General features: G+C 40.9%; 2 protein-coding genes across 3 annotated transcripts; one reads left to right on the forward strand and one right to left on the reverse strand.

Moving 5' to 3' along the window:
- Positions 1-8,690: 8,690 nt before the first annotated feature.
- On the reverse strand, positions 8,691-11,508 carry LOC112188058 (eukaryotic initiation factor 4A-I). 2 transcript variants are annotated; one of them, XM_024327077.2, is made up of 7 exons: positions 11,351-11,508; positions 11,217-11,265; positions 10,964-11,101; positions 10,110-10,343; positions 9,398-9,437; positions 9,213-9,310; positions 8,691-9,101 (listed from the first exon to the last, which is right to left on the reverse strand). In XM_024327077.2, exons 1-7 carry the CDS (start codon positions 11,407-11,409, stop codon positions 9,084-9,086), a joined length of 636 nt encoding a protein of 211 aa, XP_024182845.1. In that variant the 5' UTR covers positions 11,410-11,508; the 3' UTR covers positions 8,691-9,083. The 2 variants fall into 2 exon arrangements, with proteins under 2 accessions (XP_024182845.1, XP_024182844.1); XM_024327076.2 differs by having other exon boundaries at positions 11,217-11,277; positions 11,351-11,498.
- A 775-nt stretch (positions 11,509-12,283) lies between these two features.
- Positions 12,284-22,550, forward strand: LOC112186044. Its single transcript, XM_024324397.2, is given in 11 exon segments — positions 12,284-12,444; positions 12,683-13,056; positions 13,059-17,920; positions 18,015-18,265; positions 18,347-18,491; positions 19,566-19,758; positions 19,840-20,172; positions 20,257-20,463; positions 20,552-21,255; positions 21,466-21,565; positions 21,692-22,550. Coding segments are annotated over 10 exon segments (7,437 nt in total). The 5' UTR covers positions 12,284-12,444; positions 12,683-12,845; the 3' UTR covers positions 22,123-22,550.
- The last annotated feature ends 1,165 nt before the right edge of the window (positions 22,551-23,715 follow it).

Raw genomic sequence — 23,715 nt, forward strand, 5'->3', positions numbered from 1 at the left:
TATGATCATATATAATAATATGATGCACGTAGCAAAGTTTCATCAAACCAAGTGTCCATGCACTGTGTTATGATTTATATTATCGTTCTAATAATCATGGATTAATAAAATTTCATGACTACAATACATAATAAGATCCTAAACCGAGTACCCACATAATGTAATGATAAAATGATTTTTAAATATCTATAATTATTACTCTATTACACTCGATAACATAGTTAATATTGTAACTTTACAATTTTCTTTTACACTATAATATATCATGTAAACAATTAACAGGCACAACTTAAAAGAAAAATTAAAAAAATATATGTGTCCTAATTATGCTGGTGTCACTAAATGAAAGTGACTTTGATTCAGTGACACATATAATAATGCGACGTTATTATTGTTAACTCAAAGTTAGTTTAACTTATTTGACTGTTAACTCCCATATTTATTTTGTTAGTTTAACTTATTTATGGTTAATTTAGTTGTTTTTATGTTTTTTAGGTATTTTAAGCGAAGAAGAAGAAGAAAAGAAGCAAAAGAGGGATTGAAAGGCAAAATGGGCAAATCTGCCTTTGCAAATCAGTCAACTTCAACAAATCACTGAGACTAGTTCACGACGAACTAGATGATGATCTTTATATTGATGGAAAGCCTTGGATGTCTAGTTTTCAGATTTTTTTTACGTAAGTCTTGTCAATATCATTTTTTTATAAGAAGTTATGGTCAATTTAGTACAAGAGGGTCAGGCTGCGCGTGAATATGAGGTTGGATGAGAATTTATGTTTCGAGATCGAAATCACACCAAGAAGCCCGATGACGAGTTTGTGCTCATATTCCCACTTGATATGGACAAATGGCCCAATGTGAATGTTTAGAATAATTCATCAAGTTCAAGAGCCAATAGGAAAACTCCACCTAAGACACGCCAACTCTAATTCTTTTAGGTTTTGGATTTCCTACACAACAAGAAAGATGAAGGCAACCTCTATATGTACTCTTTAGGCTACACTCCGAAAGATGAGACTATATTTTTTAAGTCTATATGTACTCTTATTTATATTTTTTATATGTTATAAAAACAAATTAAACATTAAATAAATAAAACTGCCTAGGCGTCTGGGCGCTAGGCTCCTGACAACCGCCCGACTAGCGCCTATCGATTTTTTGAACCTTGGTTTTGAGTGCACGCTTAGTATGCACGTTAGGATTCTACTGCTTTGATTGTTTGATGCATGTGTCAATAGTTGGACTCCTCAAACCTTCTAGAGAAGCAATTGTCAGTTTTCACTATCAAGTAAACTAAGTCCTAGGTTTAGCAAGGCGCTAAGTTATTTGTGATGCCTTGTGATGTCTCAAACTCTTTTAGAACTTAATAATCTCTGCATGTTAAATCTAATAAGCGTACCTTTAGGTTGCATTGCTTGGGAATAGTTTAGGTGTAGAGCACTTCCTGCCTAGCGTATGATGTAAGAAAGGGTAATAGGTTGTGTTCAAGTGTATTGAGCCAACCTAAGCATCTTCATCTAGATTAATTGAATTAGGATTGAACAAATTCTCTTATGTGTGATTGTCGGGGGTGGATGCATCTTCCCTAGCTAGCTTTATTCTCATTGTTTTCTAAAACCAAATCAAAATTTGTTTTCACTACTTTCTGTACTCTATTTTTTCGTATTTATTTTATATAGTAAAAAATCTCTGAATAATCTGAAATTTTGTATGCTTGACGCCCTTTTTGTCTAGTACTTCTCTGTAATTTTTTGTAATTTTATGATTTAGGTTTTTAATTAGATTTTCAACTGTTGTTCGCTAGGAACAGTGGTCACTTTTGTGACATTGTTTTCAGTAGTTAGAACCATAGTCTTCAGCGGGAACTACAATTGACAATCTTAAGTGTGAATAAGGAAAATCAACAGAGCTAATCATAAACCTTAAATAATTTTTGGTTAACTCTATGAGTATGATAAAAAATTGTACTAGTGATTGTTTTTAGAGTATGTGTTATCAAATTACAAGTCTAAGATAGTAATTTATGTTTATGAGAGTACGAACTAAGCTAAAAATCTTACTAGTTGTAATACATGCAAGAGAGCTACCTAACATATTATTAGACAGAAATACAATACCATAAAGCACCTACTGTCTTTGGTGCAATGATGGGATAAAAAGTGCGAGAAAATGAAAATATATATCATATCACATCATAATATACGAAATAAATATTGTTTAGTCCCTGAAATTTTACTGAAAATACACTTCAGTCCCTGGCCTTTTAATTTGACATGTTTACTCATTCATCTCTTATGAGCCAATATGTCAATTCCGTTACTCTCCATCCAAAACCTCTGTTAAGTCGCTGACATGGTATTTCTTCCGCACCAAAATGTCTATTATACCCTCTTTTTTTTGTTTTTTAAATAATCTCTCTCTCTTTTCACCATTTATTTCTTATTCTTCTAGCTCTCTCTCCTCCTTCAAGGATGTATCTGGTTTTGGCTCCGCCATTGTTCCCTGATAAATATACAATTAATAGCATGAATCATACCAAATGCACAATGCTAATGTACTAATAGACAATTCTAATCAAAGAAGATAAACTACCAGAGACCAAAAAGAATGGTTCTTTCCAAACATTGGAGTTAAACAGAATCCACTACAACCCCACATTAGATTTTTCAATAAAGAATGGTTCTTTCCAAACAACTCAGCAAATTAACAAAAAATGGTACACAAACCAGAAAAGTCTCACACAAAGAAACAAATTTTTCACAAAATCCATATAAATTCATACATTCAAGAATAAAGCAAAACTCCAAGATAAGAAATAGAATTTTGTAGAAAAAGCTATGAGCCTCATAATGAGGAAAAACCCAGATCGAAAAGAATGTTATCTTCTCCTTCAGGTCAAGCCCCCACCTCTTCATCGCCGCAATGAACTCCATCGTCTTCGGCTGTTATGAAAATTAGCTTTAAAGTGGTCTCCAGGTCAAATAGGAGAAGTCAGTCTCATGCATGTGCTCTGCACGGGGTTAATTAGTTAATTATGTTAATTAGTAGGTTTAGCCTAATTAAGCTTGTTATGGTTTACTTAATTCTGCTCACTCCATGGGTGACACGTGTCCACATGATAAGGGATATATAACCCTTCCCCTGTAGCTGCAAAGGGTCGATGAATACAAGTTTATTTTGATTTTCTTGTTTTACTTTTCTCTGCAATTTCCTTCCAGTCAGGGTCTCTACCCTAACAATTGGTATCAGAGCCCACCTCATGGGGCCGAGGAGCATTGGGAATCCACCACCATACTCGTCAGCACCGCCGCGTCCACCTGACCTAGATGAAGTGAGGCAGAAGAGGATTCAGATCGCCAAAGAACAAGTAGCGGAAAGGACAGCTGCGTGGCGCCGTGAACTCGAGAAAACTATGGCATCGTTCCAATCCGAGTTACTAAACGAGTTGAGGGGATTTCGATTGGAGCTCACAGCTCAGGTAATGGAGCCATCGGTGCCGACTTCTTCCATACCGATCATATCTCTGCCAGTGACTCAGCATGTCTCTTCGGGGCTGCAACTTGGGACCATCGATTGTTACAAATTGCCACCATCACCATCGGCCACGGCGGATCCCTACCCCTACGGCTACGAGCTGCAACAACCACCACCTCCGCCGCCTAGACCATCAGTCACCGTCCACAAGTTGAGTGAGTCTCCATCCCCAGCCCACATGAGGTACACCTACCAGAAACAACAACATTTCTCTTTGAACGATGATTGTGGTGCTTTGAGTCCTGTGTCTGTTGCTAAATTGACTGGTATTGATGAGAAAGTAGATACGGGGGAGGGAGAGAGTCTTAACAAGAGGGCAGACGTGAATAGTGGAGATGATAAAGAGTTCAATGAGCTTGGGAGTGTTACTGTTATGCAAAATACTGTTAAGCAAGATGAGCAGGGACCAAGTTTGTGTGGGAAAAGGATAGAACACCATGCACTCTACATGTTTGATAAAATGCTGCAATCAGATGGGATAGGTAATGCAGGAAGGGCCATTATTGCTCCTATGAGCATTCGAGACAAAGGTGGAGGACTCACTACTCATCGTGAAGTTGTTGATGCTTCTGATGAGATGGCGATATGTTCTGTCAGTGCTAAACAGGACGATGGTGTTTTCGCTAAAGATAAGAAGCAGGTTTCAGGAAGTGTGACTTACAATGGTCATGACATGCACGAATTTGTACCTCAGAGAAGTGTTGCATATATCAGTCAACATGATGTTCATATTGGAGAAATGACAGTTGCAGAAACCTTGGCTTTTTCGGCAAGATGCCAAGGCGCTGGAACTCGTTGTGAGATGCTAGAAGAGTTGAGTAAAAGGGAGAAAGAAGCAATAATTAAGCCTGATATAGACTTGGATATCCACATGAAGGGAATAGCATCAGAAAGCCAAAGGGCGGTATTTGTGTCAAGTTATAGTCTTAAGATTTTGGGACTGAATGGCTGTGGAGATACTTTGGTAGGGGATCAAATGATAAGGGGTATATCTAGAGGACAAAAGAAGCGTATCACAACTGGTGAGATGTTGGTTGGACCTGCTAAGGCACTATTTATGGACGAAATATCGACTAGTTTGGATAGTTCAACAACTTATCAGATAGTAAATTCAATCAAGCCATCTGTTCACATTCTCCAAGGGACTGCTTTCATCTCACTGCTGCAGCCAGCACCTGAGACTTATGATCTATTTGATGACATTTTTCTTCTTTCTGATGGTCAAATCGTGTACCAAGATCCCGGTGAATATGTTCTTGACTTTTTCAAATCCATGGGCTTCAGATGTCCCGAGAGAAAAGGTGTGGCCGATTTTCTGCAAGAAGTGACATCAGAGAAAGATCAGGAGCAGTATTGGGGAAGCAGAGATGAGCCTTACAGGTTCATCACAGTCGAAGAATTCTCAGAGGCATTCCAATCTTTTCATGTAGGGGGCACAATTACTAATGAACTTGCAACTCCATTTGACAAGACCAAGAGTCACCCAGCTGCATTATCAACCAATATATATGGTGTTAAAAAAGCAGAACTGGTGAAATCTTGTCTCTCAAAGGAGTTCTTGCTGATGAAGAGGAACTCATTTGTTTACCTTTTCAAGCTTACCCAACAATCAATATTGGCTCTGATTACCATGACACTATTCCTAAGGACTAAGATGCACCATGACACAGTGATTAATGGAGGACTTTATGTTGGTGCGTTGTTCTTCTCCTTGTATACTGTTGTGCTCAATGCAGTGGCAGAGATATCGATGACTGTAGCGAAGCTTCCAGTTTTTTATAAGGAAAGAAAGCTACTCTTTTTTCCACCATGGGCATATGCACTTCCCACGTGGATCCTCAAGATCCCTCTCACTTGTGTTGAAGTTGGTGTTTGGGTATTTATTTCCTATTATGTCATTGGATATGATCCAAATGTTGGAAGGTTGATCAAGCAATACCTTCTCCTCCTACTCATGCATCAAATGGCTAATGCATTATTCAAATTCATTGCTGGAACTAGTAGAAGCTTGACTATTGCTAATACACTTGCCTCATTCGCAACATGCATATATGTGGCTTTGGGAGGCTTTATCCTGTCAAGAGGTAATATAAAGAAATGGTGGAAATGGGGCTATTGGATATCACCTTTGATGTATGGGCATAATGCTATTGTAGTTAATGAGTTCCTTGGCAAGAGTTGGAGACATGAAATTCCAAACTCAACAGAATCATTAGGAATTGCTGTTCTGAAGTCTTGTGGATTTCGTACACATGCGTATTCATATTGGATTGGCACTGGAGCATTGGCTGGATACATGCTCTTTTTCAACATTTGTTACACTCTGGCTCTTACTTATCTAAACCCTTTGGACAAGCCACAAGATGTTAAATCAGAAGAATCTCAAGGCAATAAAGATGATGACAAAAGCTTGACCCCTCAAATCAACAAAGAGAAAGGAGATGGAAGTACTACTCATAACACGAAAAGAGGAATGGTTCTTCTATTTGAACCATATTCCATCACCTTCGATGAAAATCTCAATAGGACTCTGAAGCTTCCTAGTTCAGCAAGAGTTCATCCAATGTTCCATGTGTCCTTGTTGAAGAAGAAAATTGGTGATTCAGCTGTAGTCTCTGGCCACCTACCTCCAGACATTGATCCACACAATCCTAGGTGGTACCCGGCTAAAATATTGGACAGAAAGCTTTTCAAAAAAGGGAATGAGCCAGTTACCAAGTGGTTGATTCAATGGCTAGGAACAACTGAGGAGGAAGCTACATGGGAGGAATCTGAAGAAATCCTACAACGTTTTCCTGATTTTCAAGCTTGAGGTCAAGCTTATTTTATGGGGGCTGGATTGTTATGAAAATTAGCTTTAAAGTGGTCTCCAGGTCAAATAGGAGAAGTCAGTCTCATGCATGTGCTCTGCACGGGGTTAATTAGTTAATTATGTTAATTAGTAGGTTTAGCCTAATTAAGCTTGTTATGGTTTACTTAATTCTGCTCACTCCATGGGTGACACGTGTCCACATGATAAGGGATATATAACCCTTCCCCTGTAGCTGCAAAGGGTCGATGAATACAAGTTTATTTTGATTTTCTTGTTTTACTTTTCTCTGCAATTTCCTTCCAGTCAGGGTCTCTACCCTAACATCGGCTTCTCCAACTTCTTAAACTCATCGCCAAAATCCTCTATCACAATCGTGTTCTCCACTGCGCTCGCCACTGCCGTCGAAATCGCCAGCCTCTTCTTCTTGCGGTTAATCTTGATGCTCCAATCCCTGGGCTACTAAGCTTGAACACGACTCCTCCGCTGGTTCGAACCCTGCCTAGCCCTTCCCGTCTTCATCTACAGGTAAGGCTTTCTTCCTCTGCCTCGGACCTCACCGCGGGTAAGGGCAGAGGCAGTGTCGCAACGCTTGTTCTGGAGGTTGTGGATAATGGCGAGGTGGACGATGGCGCGTACGGTGTTGGGGAGGGCGGACTTGAGGTCGAGAAAGGTCTCGCCGATCTTGTCGCCGATGAAGGAGAGGACGGGAAGGGTGGCGAGCTCAGCGGCTAGGGTTAGGGGTTTGGGGGAATTGGGTCTGGGGGTGGCGGAGATGGGTTTGTGGGAAGAAAGTGAGGAAGATTGAGGAGGTGAAGAAAGAGAACACGAGGTGAACAAAAGGAGGCGAGAGAGCTGGAAGAATAAGAGGTAAATAGCAAAAAAAAAAAAAAAAAAAAGTAAGTGAGGGTATAATAGGTATTTTGGCGCGAAAGTAATGCCACGTCAGTGACTTAACGGAGATTTTGGATGGAGAGTAATGAAATGGACCTATTGGTTTATAATTGAGAGGTGAAGGAGTAAACATGTCAAATTAAAAAGGCGAGGGATTAAAGTGTTTTTCAGTAAAAATTCAGGGACTGAACAATATTTAGTCCTAATATTAATGTTCATCTCGTCTTTTACACGCACATATCTCATCTTTGAGACGTCATTTGTAACCTATTTCAAATAGGATCGTCCAAGATAGATAAAATTGAGAAAGACCTACAGATCAATTTTTGTGTGACTACCATGGCTGATCCAGAGTGCGCCTAAAACCAGTGTCGATTCCCCCTACCCGTCTCTCTCTCTCATCTTTATGCATGGAAACTTCTATCATAATTGAGACTCCAAATTGGGGGCAGAACTAAATCCAAACCCCAAATCCATTGGCATGTCGATGATTTAATTACATGCAACTAAGACTCTTATATTGTAGAGTGCAAGTTTTTTTGATTATGTCGTCAATTCACTACACAAAAATGAAAGAATATAAGCATTACAAAACACATACCCATATGGTAGACAAATATCATCAATTAAGAGAACGATTACCTCAATTCAAGGTGTGATTAAGCCACTGAAAGTTGAATAAAGTTTTGAAAGATTTACTGATCGAGATGTAACATATATATAGAAACAAAAGATAAATTATATCATAATTGTAGACGCTGAAATCATGAAATTAATTGTAAAATTTGTGATTCAATTGGTATATGATGTTGCCTGACATGAACCATGCATGAATGTGTTTTTGTCAATGGTTGTGATTAGATAATCTCATAGTTGCAGATCACTAATTATGGAACAATTATAAAGTTTACGTTTTTGGACTGAAGGTGATATACTTTAGTTATCAATTTCAAACAAGTAATCAATTGGACAATAAAATATTGCTAATGTTACATTTTTCCATAAATTTCAAAATATTGATTACATTGCAATTAATCAAGAATACAATGAATGCCTTTAAAATTAGTATTTTCAGCTTTTAAGGTATATATAAGGGTATATTCGGAATGCACTAAAATGAAAATTCGTAGTGTTGAGTCGGCAAAATATAAATGGAAAGAAATCCAAGTTGGTAGCTGAGTCATATGACCGCAATTAACAAAAAAAATCAACCGGACTATATCTAATAAGGGATGTGAATTTTGGACTTAGATCTAATAGAGAAACAACTTGCGCGTTAGTTCGACGACTTATTTATTGGGAAAGGATGTTGTCCCTCTTATTAAATAAACACTGAAAAATGTGAAATAATATGGTATCTTGGTTGGATATTTCTGACTATTGATAATGAAAACAAAATAAACAGAGACTTGAATAAGAAAGCAATATTTCTAATTGGTCTTCCACATTGATATAAACAGAAGATTTGTAAAATTCACATTTATCCCATTTAAACTAGTTTTGACATACAAAAAAGATCAAACATACACTCTACTGCCCTATAAATCTTGTGTACACAGTCGTAACAGTCAGCAAAGCTACTTGAACATAATTCTTTGAACATGCCTCACAACTACACAAGAGCCAAATATATAGTGTTGCTGTGATCGTCATGCGGCCTTTTCTAGCCAACTACTGTCTCTCGGTTTAGCTATGAAAAAAGTGATACAAAACTCATATCAGATTAAGTTTATACAAGTGACTACTCAAAATGCACCAGCATCACATTTAAGTGCTTCAACCATCGCACAGTACGAGGGATCTGGTCCTTTAACTTGTCGTCTGGCATAGGAGAGATCATATGTCTTCATAAAATCTCAGAAATCTGCAATAAAATGAATCATCTCATATCAAAATGAGTGTATGAGTGAGTGAAGATGTGCGAGATACAGAAAGTAAAGGACAACTAAACGAAATGTGAACATGGAAAACTTACATTTATGGGCATCTCAGCTATGACTAGGTTGCTGCTTTCTTCAATACTTTTGAGAGTTACTACCTCACCCCCCACAACCATATTGATTACAATCCCATCTGCACACATTTTAGAGGAAGTTACTGCAAGACTGCAAACCCCATTTTATGCAACTAACAAAGAAGTACAGCATAGTAGGGAAGAACCTGCAGCCAAACAAGTTGCCATACGCCTTGTATATATTTCCTACAAAATAATTTGGGGAGGAGAAAGTAAATACACGAGAAAGTACAAGGTAAACGGTGTGTAATGCAAGTTTAAGGTGGCAAAGCAAACATGTGCAGATTAGAATTAATGGCTCGTCGCTAAGAGCTTAAATTACCAGAATGCCTAGTAAACAGAGGGACAACAAAAGAAGTACAACTAATTCTTTCTGAGGGAAACTAAACTTAAGAATGAGAGCCATGCTTCCCAGTCGGTGGTGCGCCCCCATCCCCCCAAAAAAAAAAAAAACATATGAAGCAAAATATCTAAGAACTACCCAAGAAACTGCAAAAACAGTGCCCGTGGAATCTGATGTACAACAAGAGAAGCAACTGAGCACAAAGTTGACAAAACTTTTGAGGACTGAGTAAGCATATGGTCTTAGCCTTAAAGCCTATTCAATCCAAGAACCACAAAAGCCTCTTGTAAACATTCAAGTTTATATTAAACTTTGAAGCAAGACAGCAGGTCCTTGGGATTTTTGCAGATGATTAATTTAGAATATAACTGAAAAAAATAGAACATCCCCTACACTGAAATTGGAATATTCGATGTATACCGTAAAGTAATAGTCTATAAGAGTAATAATCAGCAAAAATGAATGCAGGCAATTGCAGCACATTATCAGTTCCAAGGGAAGAAATAGAACCGGACCTTCTTTGCAGGTAACTCATAGTTTATAAGAACACGAGCAGAAATAGGTGACTCCCCAGAAGCAAGAAGCGGAATGCATGCATCTGTAGCAACTATCATATGAGATTTTTGTTCCTCTTTCACAGGCTCACTGTCATCAGCTGATTGAGCACCAACTTCTGGGTTCCACCTGATGGTTGCTTGCTTGAAGGACTCTAATATTGCAGCACGGTCTGCTTCAGCTAGGTCAGTGTACTGTGATACAAGATATGATTTGCAGACTGTATTAATCAAAGACATTAACAGTAGTGGGAAATTTCAAGATAAATGTCTCTAAACATCAGTGACACTGTTGCAAAAGTTCATGAGATAACCGTAACAACTAATGTAAATGAACCACATATCACGCCTTCAAAGTCCCAAAAGTCCATCTATTGTATTGTTCAGAACTATCATTTCCTATTAGCAAATTAACTCATCACAAATTACTCTAGCATAAGAATACCGCAATGTCATCTTCCATACCGCATAGACAACAACAATTTCAAGGTTAGAACGGCAACAGCTATAGCACAAACTATGATCTGTTTCTTCCTCCTCTACATCTAACTTAAACATCATTGAGCCGGCTACAATGCCAACACCAAAGCTTCCCACACCAGCTTATCTCTTCTCTGTTTTGCACTGTTGATTCCAATATTTTACTTAACACAGATACACAATGAAATAGATTTATTTATTTATTTTTTATGTAAATAGAGGATTAGGCGATATTAGCTCATCTGTAACGCAAATGGGAATACTTAAAATACAAAATCAAATAGGTATGTAAATATGTAAGACAAAGTATAATGGGCATTCTAGTGTCAAATTACCAGAGGGGCCAGAGAGATATAGGGGACGGTTGCGACGGCGGAGCTGACGGCGTCGAGTTCGTCACGTGAGCTGCAGCAGACCACCATTGGAAGACAGGGGCGCCTTCCCGCCACGCCCAAGAGGTCCATAAATGTCTCCTGCTCAATTCAATTCACAGATTCAGTTCATTCTAATCTCAACGTCCTCCGTCTGTAAAGTGTGTGTGTCTATATATATAATTATACATTAATAATAGGGATCGAAGAAACATACCAACTTGAACTGGAGCCTGTCGACGGCGAGATAGAAGTGGCGCTGTTGACTGCAAACAGAACTTTTTTTTTTTTGTTTACAAATAACAAAAAAAAAAAAAGATTCGAGAAATAGAAGCATGAGATGAATGAAACCTGAAATGGGAAGGTGATAGAGATGGAGGAGAGGGAGCTTCAATGGCATCAATCGCCATGGTTCTAAGTTTCAACCAAACTCGACACTTTCTTCACCTGAACCGAACTCACCTTCGGCTTCGAATGTCCCTTCCGTTTTCAGAATATAAATATTATCTTATCAGAGAGGCCCAGGCCCAGAGGTGGATTTGGGCTTGCGAATTCCATTTTAGAAGGTGTGTTTTCTCGTCTCATTGGCTCTCCCTTTAAAATGACTTTACTATTACTATTATGTCAAAAATACATTCCGGTGTAAACGAGCTGAGCCAAAGCGATGTGTTTAAATTTAATGCGTATCGGAAGGCTGGCGGTTTGTTCTCATAATAGCTCATCTTTGATAAACAAGGCTGAATTTCTTTATTTTGTTTGCTCTCCGGTGTACATGAATGATGTGAAAGTCTTTAAATTACACACGCATCATGTGTGTGAGATTGCTGATTAAACTTTAAGATGATCAAATTTGAATGATGTTTTCTAATCTTGAATTCGCCTCAGCAAAAATTATTGTTTCTAAACTCATTTCAGGTCCTCTGTCAAGCCTAATTTAAGTTTGGATTAGAAAACAAAAAACCATTCAAACAGTACATCAGGGGTTACGCTAGGCAGCTAGGAAAGATGAATTGGGTAGGCACCGGACAGTGTTTATTAGTACCGTAGTTTCATCACTCATAAAGTCAAAGACAAAGTACCCTCAGTACTTGGTACACTCACGACTTATGTCTGAACCCGTTAAATTCTAAGCGGTGTCCGTACTCTGTAATTTCTAACTGTGACCCTTAGGTGAGGCTAGTAATACAATTTACAAAAACCCTTAGGTCAGAAATATAATAACCGGAAAATAGAGGGGTGGAAAGTGGAAAAGAAAAAGACCCATTCCTTGGTTTCCTCTCGTCTCTCGTGTGCTTAGCTCATTTTTCGTTTCATTCCCTCCTCTCCCTCTTTTTTCTCTTCTCTTTTTTTTTTTCCCGGTGAGACGGTAGGGCTTCTTCTATCTTACGCCTTCCTAACCGCGGCGCACGTTTACCCCCGCCGTTCTCTATCTCACGCTCCCGGAGGTAAGCTTCCTTATCCTACTCCCCCTTCTTTTTCCCCATTATCATTCTTCTCTTATTACACTATCCTACAGCGACCTAACCCTAACAAAATGGGTAATCGCAGTGTGGAAGCTGTTATTGTTTAGAAACTAGGATTAGGATTAGTGTGTTTGGATTAATTAATCGAAATTGAGGATCGTTTTTTGTTGTTGTTGTGATAATTGAAATTTTTTTTTTCTTTTTGGTTTTGATCGATCAGGGGTTAATCTCTAGGGTTTGGTTAATCTGAGATCCGTGAAAGGGGAACAGTCTGTGATTGAATAAAATCTGGGCGGGCGGGAGCAGAAAGGCTAGGGTTAGGGTTTTTGATGCGTTGGCGGAATTCGGTGCCGGCTAATTGGATTGGGTCGGAGGAGTGAGATATGGCTAATCCCGGAGTCGGGGCAAAGTTTGTATCTGTCAATCTCAACAAATCATATGGGCAGCCTTCTCATCATCACCATCCGCCGCACCCTGGCTCCTACGGCCCCAATCGGTCCAGACCCGGCGGGAGTCATGCCACTGGAGGAATGGTGGTCCTTTCCAGGCCTCGCAGTGCGCACAAGGCTGGGCCGAAGCTTTCTGTACCACCCCCTTGAATCTGCCCTCGCTGCGCAAAGAGCACGAGAGATTTGATTCGGCCGGTTCGGGAGGTGGGCCGGCTGGCGCAGGGGTGTCGGGGACTGGGTCGAGGCCTAATTCGGCGGGAATGGGGTGGACGAAGCCCACTGCTGCTGTTGCATTGCAGGAGAAAGAAGTGTTTGGTGATCATGGAGCTGATGGGAATGGAATTGACCAGAGTAGTGTGCATGGTAATGATGGGGCCGGTAGGGGGAACAGTGTGGGGACCAGTGTTTATATGCCACCTTCAGCTCGGCCTGGTTCAGTGGGACCGATTGCTACTGCTTCTGCTCCAGCTTATCACTCGTTGGAGAAAGCCATGCTGTTGAGGGGCGAGGATTTCCCTTCTCTGCAGGCTGCTTTGCCTTCTGGATCAGGGCCCGCACAGAAGCAGAAGGATGGTTTGAATCAGAAACAGAGACAAGTGCGTGATGAATTGCTGAATGAGCAGAGAGGCAGTACTCATTCTAGTACGATTGTTGACATGCGCCCGCAATTGCAGACATCAAGTCGTGGTACAAGCAATGTACTGAATGAGAATGGGGGTGAAAGTCGGGGTTTGGGTGGTAATAGAGCATCAGAGCAAGCACGGAAGCAGGAGGACTACTTTCCCGGTCCATTACCACTAGTTCGGTTGAATCCGAGATCAGATTGGGCAGATGATGAGCGTGATACGAGTCATGGTTTCACAGACCGAGGCAGAGACCATGGGTTTTCAAACACAGAAGCTTATTGGGATAGGGATTTTGATATGCCAAGAATAAGTGTTCTACCGCACAAGCCAGTTCATAACCTTTCTGAGAGACGAGGTCTGCGTGACAATGAAACTGGAAAGGTTTCTTCCAGTGAAGTCCCTAAGGTGGACCAATATGGTAGAGATGTAAGAACACCTAGTAGAGAAGAAAGGGAAGGAAGCTCATGGAGAAATGCTACTCTTCCAAAGGATGGAATTACTGATCTAGTTGGAAATGACAGAAATGGTTTTGGTGCAAGGCCATCGAGTCTAAACAGAGAAACAGCTAGGGAAAACAAGCATAATCTGATGCCTTTTCAAGAAAGTGCTCAAGATAATTTCGGTAGGAAGGATGCAGGGTATAGACATGGAGGGAGACAACCTTGGAACAATGCTATGGATTCACATGCAAGCCGAGGGGCTGAGTGGAATAAACGAGACCGTTATGGCAGTGAACAGCAGAACAGATACAGAGGTGATGCCATACAGAATAGCTCAGTGTCCAAACCCTCATACTCTTTGGGTAGCAAAGGACTACCTGTGAATGATCCATTACTCAATTTTGGAAGGGAGAAGCGTCCATTCTCAAAGAGTGAAAAACCTTATGCGGAAGACTTTGGAGGTACAGATTTTGACACCCGGGATCCCTTCTCTGGGGGTCTTTTTGGTGTGGTTAAGAAGAAAAAAGACGTGACCAGACAAACTGATTTCCATGATCCTGTTAGGGAATCTTTTGAGGCTGAACTTGAGAGGGTTCAGAAAATGCAGGAACAGGAGCGCCAGCGGATCCTTGAAGAACAAGAAAAAGCTTTGGAGTTAGCTCGAAGAGAAGAGGAGGAGAGAGTAAGGCTGGCTAAGGAACATATAGAGAGGCAGAGAAGGATGGAAGAAGAAGCTAGGGAAGCAGCATGGAGAGCAGAACAAGAACAACTTGAAGCCATGCGAAGAGCTGAAGAGCAGAGAGTAGCCAGGGAAGAGGAGAAACGGAGGTTGTTTATGGAGGAAGAAAGGAGGAAGCATGCTGCTAAGCAGAAGCTTATAGAATTGGAGGAGAGGATTGCCAAAAGGAAGGCTGAAACAGCAAAGGCTGGTGGTAATTCTTTCGCTGTTGCAGATGAAAATATGTCTAGGATGGTGAAAGACAAAGATGTCTCAAGGGACATTGGTGACTGGGAGGATGGTGAAAGAATGGTGGAGAGGATAACAGCCTCAGCATCTTCTGATTCAAGTTTAAACAGGTCCTTCGAGATGGGTTCTAGGACTCATTTACCTAGAGATAGTTCTGCTTTTGTGGATGGCGGAAAGCCTGTTAATTCATGGAGAAGAGATGTGTATGAGAATGGGAACAACTCAACCTTACTTCTACAAGATCAGGACAATGGTCATCATAGTCTGAGAAGAGATAGAGATTCATCTGTTGGTGGGAGAGCTCAGTCAAGGAAAGAGCTCTATGGAGGTGGTGGATTGATGCCTTCTAGGACATACCATAAAGGAGGGATTGCAGACTCTCACATGGATGACATTTCTCATTTAAGGGGGCAGAGGTGGAACCTTTCTGGGGATGTGGATCATTATAGCAGAAACATGGAGATTGAGTCTGATTTCCATGATAACTTTGCTGAAAAGTTCAGTGATGTTGGATGGGGGCAGGGCCGGGTCCATGGCAATCCTTATTCTCCTTATCCTGAACCACTATATCCAAATTCTGATGCAGATGGGCCTTATTCCTTTGGTAGGTCACGGTATTCTGCGAGGCAGCCTCGTGTCCTTCCACCGCCGTCACTGGCTTCTATGCACAAACCCTCCTACAGAGGTGAACCTGATCGTCCTGGCCCCTCAGCTTTTCCAGAAAATGAGATGCAATACAATCATGCAGCTAGAAGTGAATCTACCATGCAGACAGGTTATGATGGAAATCGACCGGAGAATCTTGTACAACCTGAAATCATTGAAGTCAAACAAGAAAATACTGGGAATGAGGAGCAAAAACTGGACACCACTCCAAGGTGTGACTCACAGTCATCTCTTTCTGTGTCTAGCCCCCCTAGTTCTCCGACTCCTCTTTCTCATGATGACTTGGATGAATCCAGAGATTCTTCAGTTTTATCTGCCCCAGGAAACAGTAAAAATGTTACCCTGCCTGGTCAGGAGAATGAATCCCTTGTATTACCTACTGTTCCTGGAAAGGATTCAAGTTCTGTCTCGACTGGTGATGATGAAGAATGGGCTGTTGAGAACAATGAACAACTTCAGGAGCAAGAGGAGTATGATGAGGATGAAGATGGATATGAGGAAGAAGATGAAGTGCATGAAGATATGCATTTAGAGGGGAAAGAGTCCCCCGATATGGACAACTTTGTTCTATGCTTCAATGAAGGAGTTGAAGTTGGAATGCCAAATGATGAATTTGATAGAACTTCAAGGAATGAAGAAAGTACATTTGTTGTACCTCAGGTTTGCTCTGGCACTGTTGAAGAACACGGGTCCTTTGATGGAATTCATACTGATGAAAAGACCCTTCAACATATGGATGATTCCTCTCAACTAGGTGCAGGTAGTTCTTCCAGAATGTTCCAGGAAACTGATAAGGCAATGCAGAATTTAGTTATTCAGCCAAATAATGTCCATCATATGTCAGCTGGTCCTGAAAGCGTGGATCATGTGGATGCTTCTAGTAGTTCTGGGCCATCTTCCCAGAATCACGTTGCTTCTTCAGTTAATCTTACCTCTCATTTGTTGTCTAGTCAGACTGTCATGCCTACAGTATCTGCTGTTCAAAATCAGACGGAGGGACCTGTCAAGCTTCAGTTTGGGCTGTTTTCAGGTCCATCTCTGATACCATCTCCAGTCCCAGCTATACAAATTGGTTCTATACAGATGCCTCTTCCTCTGCACCCTCAGGTTGGCCCTTCTCTTGCTCACATGCACCCATCACAGCCTCCTCTCTTCCAGTTTGGACAGCTAAGGTATACATCTCCTATATCCCAGGGAGTACTGCCATTGGCTCCTCAATCGATGTCTTTTATTCAGCCCAATGTTCCATCTGGTTTTTCTGTAAATCAGAGTTCAGGAGGTCCTCAGCCTATTCAATCTGGTCAAGGTACTACTCAAAATATGAAAGATGATGTTGTATCACTTCCGACTGATAATCGTCAGGGCCTTGCTTCAAGGCACTTGGATCCATCTCAAGGGTATGTATCTGAAGGGGTAAATCCAAAGGCAGCAGGAGAAAATGCAGAAACCTCTGTTATGGGGCAGCGGGGAGCAGCAAAATCCTATATTGGCGATAGCAGTTTAACGTCTGGGTCACTTTTCCAAGCGGAAGATCAGGGACACAATAATTTGGTTGGGAAAAACTTCAGTGCTTTTTCTGGTAACGGGGAATCTGAAAAGCGGTCTGAAATTGGAGCATCGTCAGCTCAGACAGTTGTCAAAGGAAGAGATATAGGTGGGCCAAAGGCTTATGGTCCGGTACCTGGTGGTGGCAGAGGGAAAAAATTTGTGTTTACAGTTAAAAATCCTGGCTCAAGATCATTTCCAGTTCCTGAGCTTACCCACGTAGAATCTAGTGGATATCAGAGGAGACCTCGACGTAATATGCAGCGTACTGAATTTCGTGTTCGAGCAAGTGCTGACAAAAGGCAGTCTACAGGTTCAGTATCATCCAACCATCTTGGACTGGAAGAGAAATATGCTCCTGTAAGGGGTTTGGGACCTTCTGTGAGAAGTGGGCCTAGAAAGGTTGTCATGTCGAATAAACAATCAAAACAAATTTCAGAGTCAGAAGGTATGACTCCTGGTTCAAGTAGTTCACAAGAAATAGAGTATGGAAGCAGGACTGATAAGGGTGTGGGAAAAGATGCCTTGGCAAAGAGCCAGAATCTCCCACATTTTGGAGAGGGAAACCTTAAAAGACATTTTCATTCTGAAGAAGATGTTTATGCTCCTCTGCAAAGTGGTGTTGTGCGGGTTTTTGAGCAAACTGGCATAGAGGCTCCTAGTGATGAAGACGATTTCATTGAAGTGAGATCAAAGAGGCAAATGCTGAATGATCGACGTGAACAGAGAGAAAAAGAAATCAAGGCAAAATCTCGGGTCTCAAAGGTTGTAATGTAATGCCTGTTGTGTTTCAGTTTTGCTCTCTGCCTTGAATTAATGTGAAATAGTATTGCTCAACTGCATTTATTGATTTTTCCAGGTATCGCGGAAACCACGTTCAACTTTAAAAGGTACAACTATCTCTACCAACTTGGGTAAGAATTCTACAGTGGCAAATGGAGAAGCAGGAAACAACATTCGCTCTGATTTTGTTGGTAATGAGGGACGTGGATTGGCAAATACTGAAGTATCAGCTGGATTTAACACAACTGGCGCTCAACCGCTGGCTCCAATTGGTACTCCAGCTGTGAAAAGTGATGGCCAGGCTGATATCAGATCCCAAACTATGAGGTATGTTGTCTCTTGTAGAAATTTATATCCCTGGCAAATTGTACCGAGGTTTGTAATCACTATTTTATTTCCTCTTAACAGGTCCCTCCACACAAGCTCCCTTCCTGTAGTGTCAGGTGGTGTAAAGAACCTTGGACGAGGCATGATTCTTGACAACAAGATTAAGGTCCCCGATAATGTTCCGTCATCTTTGGGATCATGGGGTAATTCACGGTCTAATCAACAGGTGTGCAGAGCAGTTATATTCTACTATTTGTTGTGTTCATCAGTTTTAATTCTGAATAGGTGTACTCTTACAAAGTGTGATACAATGTGTTGCTTTTCTGTTTGCTGTTTCTCTGTATTGCTTTCATGATTTGCTCCAATGCCTCTAGTACCCCAAAAAACTAGTCATTTCACACACACAATCTCACTTGCATGTTTATGTACTTGTATTCACTCAACTTTTTTTAAATATTTTACCGGCCACCCTCCAAACGCCATGGCATAGTTACCACCACCAGGCATGCTGTCTTGCCATGGCTGTTTTGTTTCATGTATGTTGATGATGCGAGAGGGGAGGAGGGAGAGGTGCTTCATTATTAGTTTGTTGAATGTTTTTTCAAAAGTTAGTGAATACAGCTTACATGGTGATTTCAGAAATTAAGGGGTGTGGAAATGGATATTTTTTTTTTGGCTGTAAATAGAAACTCCCTGTCCATCTATTCTTTAGTATTTTGAGTTTGACTGGTGTAATACACTTCGCTATTAGCATGCATGTCTTTTTGGATTGTTCAAAACTTCTATTTGGGATTTAGTTGGAGTAGTTTTACTTGTCTGTGCTTACCCTAACTTATAAGTTTCCTCTGTATGTTCCTGTGTCCTCACATACTGTATCGGTGCTTTAGTCGTGCTTTGATTATCTCTTTTTGTTTAGCATAGTGGGAGGGGTACATTTGAGTCTTTAATATCTGATTAATGGGTGAAGAACGTGTTCTTCTAAAAGTATAATCTAGTGATATTGGCATAAATGCCAAGAAAAGGTTTATCCAACCTGCAAATACCTTCATGTTGTTTTCTTTCATGAAGTAAAATGCTTGCCACTAATTAACAAACACCAGAAGTACAAATTTGACAACATGATTGTATCTTCAATACGTGTATTTAGACATAGAAGAGAGAGAGAGAGGAATTCCTAATTAGAACTTGCCAACATAGTACTGTTAATTATTAACTCTCTTCTTTTTCATTCTTTGTCAATGATGTGTCTTTAAATCAAGCAAGTTTCATATATTCTCAACTGACTGACTGCATCTGACAGGTTATGTCCTTGACGCAGACCCAACTTGATGATGCTATGAAGCCTGGGCACTTTGATTCTCGTGCTGCTGTTGAATCTCTCACTACCTCAGTTTCCAGCATGTCATCGTCATCCATCTTGACAAAGGATAAAACGTTTTCTTCTGCTGCAAATCCAATCAATTCCCTGCTTGCTGGCGAGAAAATTCAATTTGGTGAGCAGTTAAAAAATCTTGAGGGGGTTACTAAATGCTGCATTTTCTCATTTCTCATTGGGTTTCTCCCTTTGTATTCAGGCGCGGTCACATCTCCAACAATCCTACCATCTAGCAGCCGTGCTGTTCCACATGGAATTGGCCCACCAGGACCATCTCGGTCAGAGATTCAACTCTCCAGAAATCTTTCCGCAGCTGAGAATGATTGTAACCTTCTCTTTGAGAAAGAAAAACACCCTCCTGAATCTTGTGGTCAGTTGGAAGACTCTGAAGCGGAAGCTGAAGCAGCTGCTTCAGCTGTTGCTGTTGCAGCGATCAGTAGTGACGAAATTGTTGGGAATTTGGGTGCTTGCTCTGTCTCTGGTGCGGATACGAAGAGTTTTGTTGGTGCTGGTATTGATGGGATAACTGCAGGTGAGTAATTTTTCTGCCTAATGCTGAGTCTTGTTCTTCTTATCGTAATTTTTTCAGTATGAGAGTATCTTTAATCTTTGGTAGGTGGAGCTACTGACCAGCAATTAGCCAGTCAATCAAGGGCCACACAGTCTCTCAGTGCTTCCCTTCCTGCAGATCTCTCTGTTGACACCGCTCCGAATTCCTTACGGCCACCCTTACCGAGTCAGAATAATTTCCTTATAGCCAATTACGTTGTGGCCCCCCGTCCCAAGGGTGTTGAAGGTGCTGATGTTGATGTGATATCAACAGGTGTTAATTTGTCCGGTTTTGGTGATGAGCTTTATTTTCTCGGTCTTGTGATTATTATGAAATTAAAGTGGTCTTTAATCTTTGGTAGGTGGATCTGGTGATCAGCAATTAGCCAGTCAATCTAGGTCTGAAGAGTCTCTCAGTGTTTCCCTTCCAGCGGATCTATCCGTAGAGACCCCTCCAATTTCACTATGGCCACCTGTGCCAAGTCCTCAGAATCCTTCAGCCCAAATGCTTCCACACTTTCCTGGTGGCCCACCTTCCCATTTTCCTTTTTATGAGATGAATCCCATGATGGGTGCTCCTGTGTTTGCTTTTGGACCTCCTGATGAATCTGCATCCACTAACCAATCACAATCCCAAAAGAACAGTGCACCTCCTTCAGCTCCAATTGGGACCTGGCAGCAATGCCATTCTGGGGTAGATTCATTCTATGGTCCTCCTGCCGGTTTTACTGGTCCTTTTATCAGTCCTGCTGGAGGCATACCAGGTGTTCAAGGGCCACCCCACATGGTTGTTTATAACCACTTCGCACCTGTTGGACAATTTGGGCAAGTTGGCTTGAGTTTCATGGGTACTACCTATATCCCATCAGGAAAGCAGCCTGATTGGAAGCACAACCCTGTATCTTCGGCCATGGGTGTGAGCGAAGTGGAGATGAACAACATGAATATGGTTTCTACACAGCGCAATCCTACTAACATGCCTGCTCCCATCCAGCATTTGGCACCTGGGTCACCACTCCTTCCTATGCCTTCACCTATGGCCATGTTTGATGTTCCTCCTTTCCAGGTAAATTTCAAACTGTTGACCTTTCCAGGTAAATTTCAAACTGTTGACCTGAAACCATCCCCTCCCTCCCATGTGATGTATGACCCCTGGGTTGTCGCCCCTGTTCGTGTACATGTCATGCATATAATGTTGGTGCAGTGTAATTTCTGTGGTACTGTCCATATTTCTCCTCTGGTGAAACTAACCATTGATAAAAATGGTTTTGCACAGTCATCTGCTGACATGTCAGTTCAAGCTCGTTGGCCACATGTTCCTGCTGCACCTCCTCAGTCTGTTCCTCTGTCGATGCCATTGCAACAACAGAGTGATGGTATGCACCCTTCCAAATTTAGCCATGCCCATGGTCCTGTTGACCAATCATTAACTGGGAACAGGTTCCCCGAGTCTCGAGCTTCAGCACCTTTTGATAATAGTCGGAATTTTCCTGTGGTGACAGATGCTACTGTCGCCCGATTTTCAGATGAACTGGGATTAGTAGACCCTTCCAGCTCCGGCAGCACTGGGGCCTCAACACAGGGTGTTGTCACTAAGAGCTCAGCTTTAAGCACCAGTGGAGATGCTAGCAAGACGGATGTTGATCAGAATCTCAGTAGTAGCAGTGTTAGTGGACATAACAACGCAAGTTCTAATGTCAAATCTCAGCCTTCTCAGCACAAGAATAACGTCTCTAATCAGCAGTATGGCCATTCCTCTTATTATCAGAGAGGTGGATCTCAGAAAAATAGTTCAGGGGGCGAGTGGTCCCACAGAAGAATGGGGTTCCATGGAAGGAATCAATCTATGGGTGCAGAAAAGAGCTTTCCATCTAAGATGAAGCAAGTTTATGTGGCTAAACAGACCCCGAGTGGCAATTCAACGGTATCATGAAGACGAGGTGCTTTTCGCAGCACTCGGGTTGAAGCATATTTGTTCAGGAATAAAGAAGTTTTGGTTGCTTTTCGCAGCATCTATTGCATCGGTAGGTGCGTGTCTAGTACTGAGTTTGAGATTTTGTTCAGATATATTTATAGATATTAGCTGTGCTAGGTTTTCCCAATGAAGGTTTTGCATAAATGGCAAGGTGATGGCATTTTTCGGCAAAAAGGAAGGGGGGATGGATAGTGGTTATTTATTTCAGTTGTGGTCCATTGGGTTTCTTTGTTTGAATTGAACTGAACTCTTTGTTGGCTGCAAACTGAGTTGGTCATTTTGTTGGGGTTTGATGTACTACAAATCTACACTGTTGTATCCAGATGAACATTTCTTTTTCCCATTTTAGTAATATATGGCCCTTGATGCTTCTTCAGGTGCTCTTATTTCTCTCTCTCTCTCCCTCTCTAGTCTTTACAACTGAAGAAACTAACAACAGTCTTCCTTATCAAATTACCTTTAAAAAAAATCGCAGAAATTTCATTTTTTTCAAGTCCCGATATATCTTTTACTTACCAATAATTTCGTGCGAAATTATTGATATTTCCCGTCTACCCCCGTCCACATACCTGCCACGTGCTCCTTTATCTCTCTCCCGCTTAAACATCAATCAAAAAGGCAATTACAGGCCAACAAGACTGGGATTCGAACCCTGCTTGGCTAAGAAACAAATGGATGACTTAGCTAAGTCCTTGTTACTCCTCTACTTGGTTAATATTTTGCGACTTATCTATATATGTTATAAACTATCAACTCTGTTTTTTTACGAATCTGTAAACTATAGAAATATTATCAGCCATTCAAAAATTTACGACTTTTTAGAATTTTACTCTATATTTGAATATGCATTGTATTATGTACAAAAAAAATGTATATAAAGCGTGATTGAGTTTTTAAGCTACAGAAAAAAAAAAGATGTTTAAAGTAAATATTTACTTGTCAGTGATCCTACATGTAATATTTCACCTTAGATTGTTGTAGCTCACTATATAATAGCACTTATTCAAGTTTTTTTTTTTTTTTTTGGAAATATAGTAGATAATTGATTAAACAAACATATCTAAAAGTTTCATTTAAAATTTTCATGTTTTTCTTCAAATTTCCATCATTTTTCTTGATTATTTACCAAAATCGATATATCCTTAATATTTCTATTTCCGGGACCATCGATATTTCCTTGAAACTCGATATTTTGGTCCTTGGACGGAAGCGATGCACTAGGGGTTATCTAGCATCTCCATCCTCGCTGTAAGACAAAAAGAACAACTGTCCCATCATAGGACGTGCTACAATTAATTTTGACATGTGAAGGCATGTGGTCAATTACCGAGTAGGGATGTAAAAAAGTATTGAAATGTGTACATACCTCCACTATTATGGAGGATTTGCTATGTCATCAAGCATATGTGACACCCTCTTCGGGGGACCCAACCGCAATATGCATCACGTAGCCAGATGTTCAAGCTACGCCATGGTAGTCGGAAGCGGCCAATACCTCGCTGGGAAGCCACCTTCCGGCCTTGCCAAGTTGCCTCCATAATAATCCTTTAT

This window comes from Rosa chinensis, chromosome 2 (assembly GCF_002994745.2).
Source record: "Rosa chinensis cultivar Old Blush chromosome 2, RchiOBHm-V2, whole genome shotgun sequence".
Classification (NCBI taxonomy): domain Eukaryota; kingdom Viridiplantae; phylum Streptophyta; class Magnoliopsida; order Rosales; family Rosaceae; genus Rosa; species Rosa chinensis.

Bases quoted from the DNA above. Each gene is read 5' to 3' on its own strand.
- LOC112188058 (XM_024327076.2), bottom strand. From the start codon at position 11,409: ATGGCGATTGATGCCATTGAAGCTCCCTCTCCTCCATCTCTATCACCT. The intron at 11,102-11,216 runs GTATGTTTCTTC...TGAATTGAGCAG, and splicing joins ACAGGCTCCAGTTCAAGTTG to GAGACATTTATGGACCTCTT. The intron at 10,344-10,963 runs GTAATTTGACAC...CTTGTATCACAG, and splicing joins ATATCTCTCTGGCCCCTCTG to TACACTGACCTAGCTGAAGC.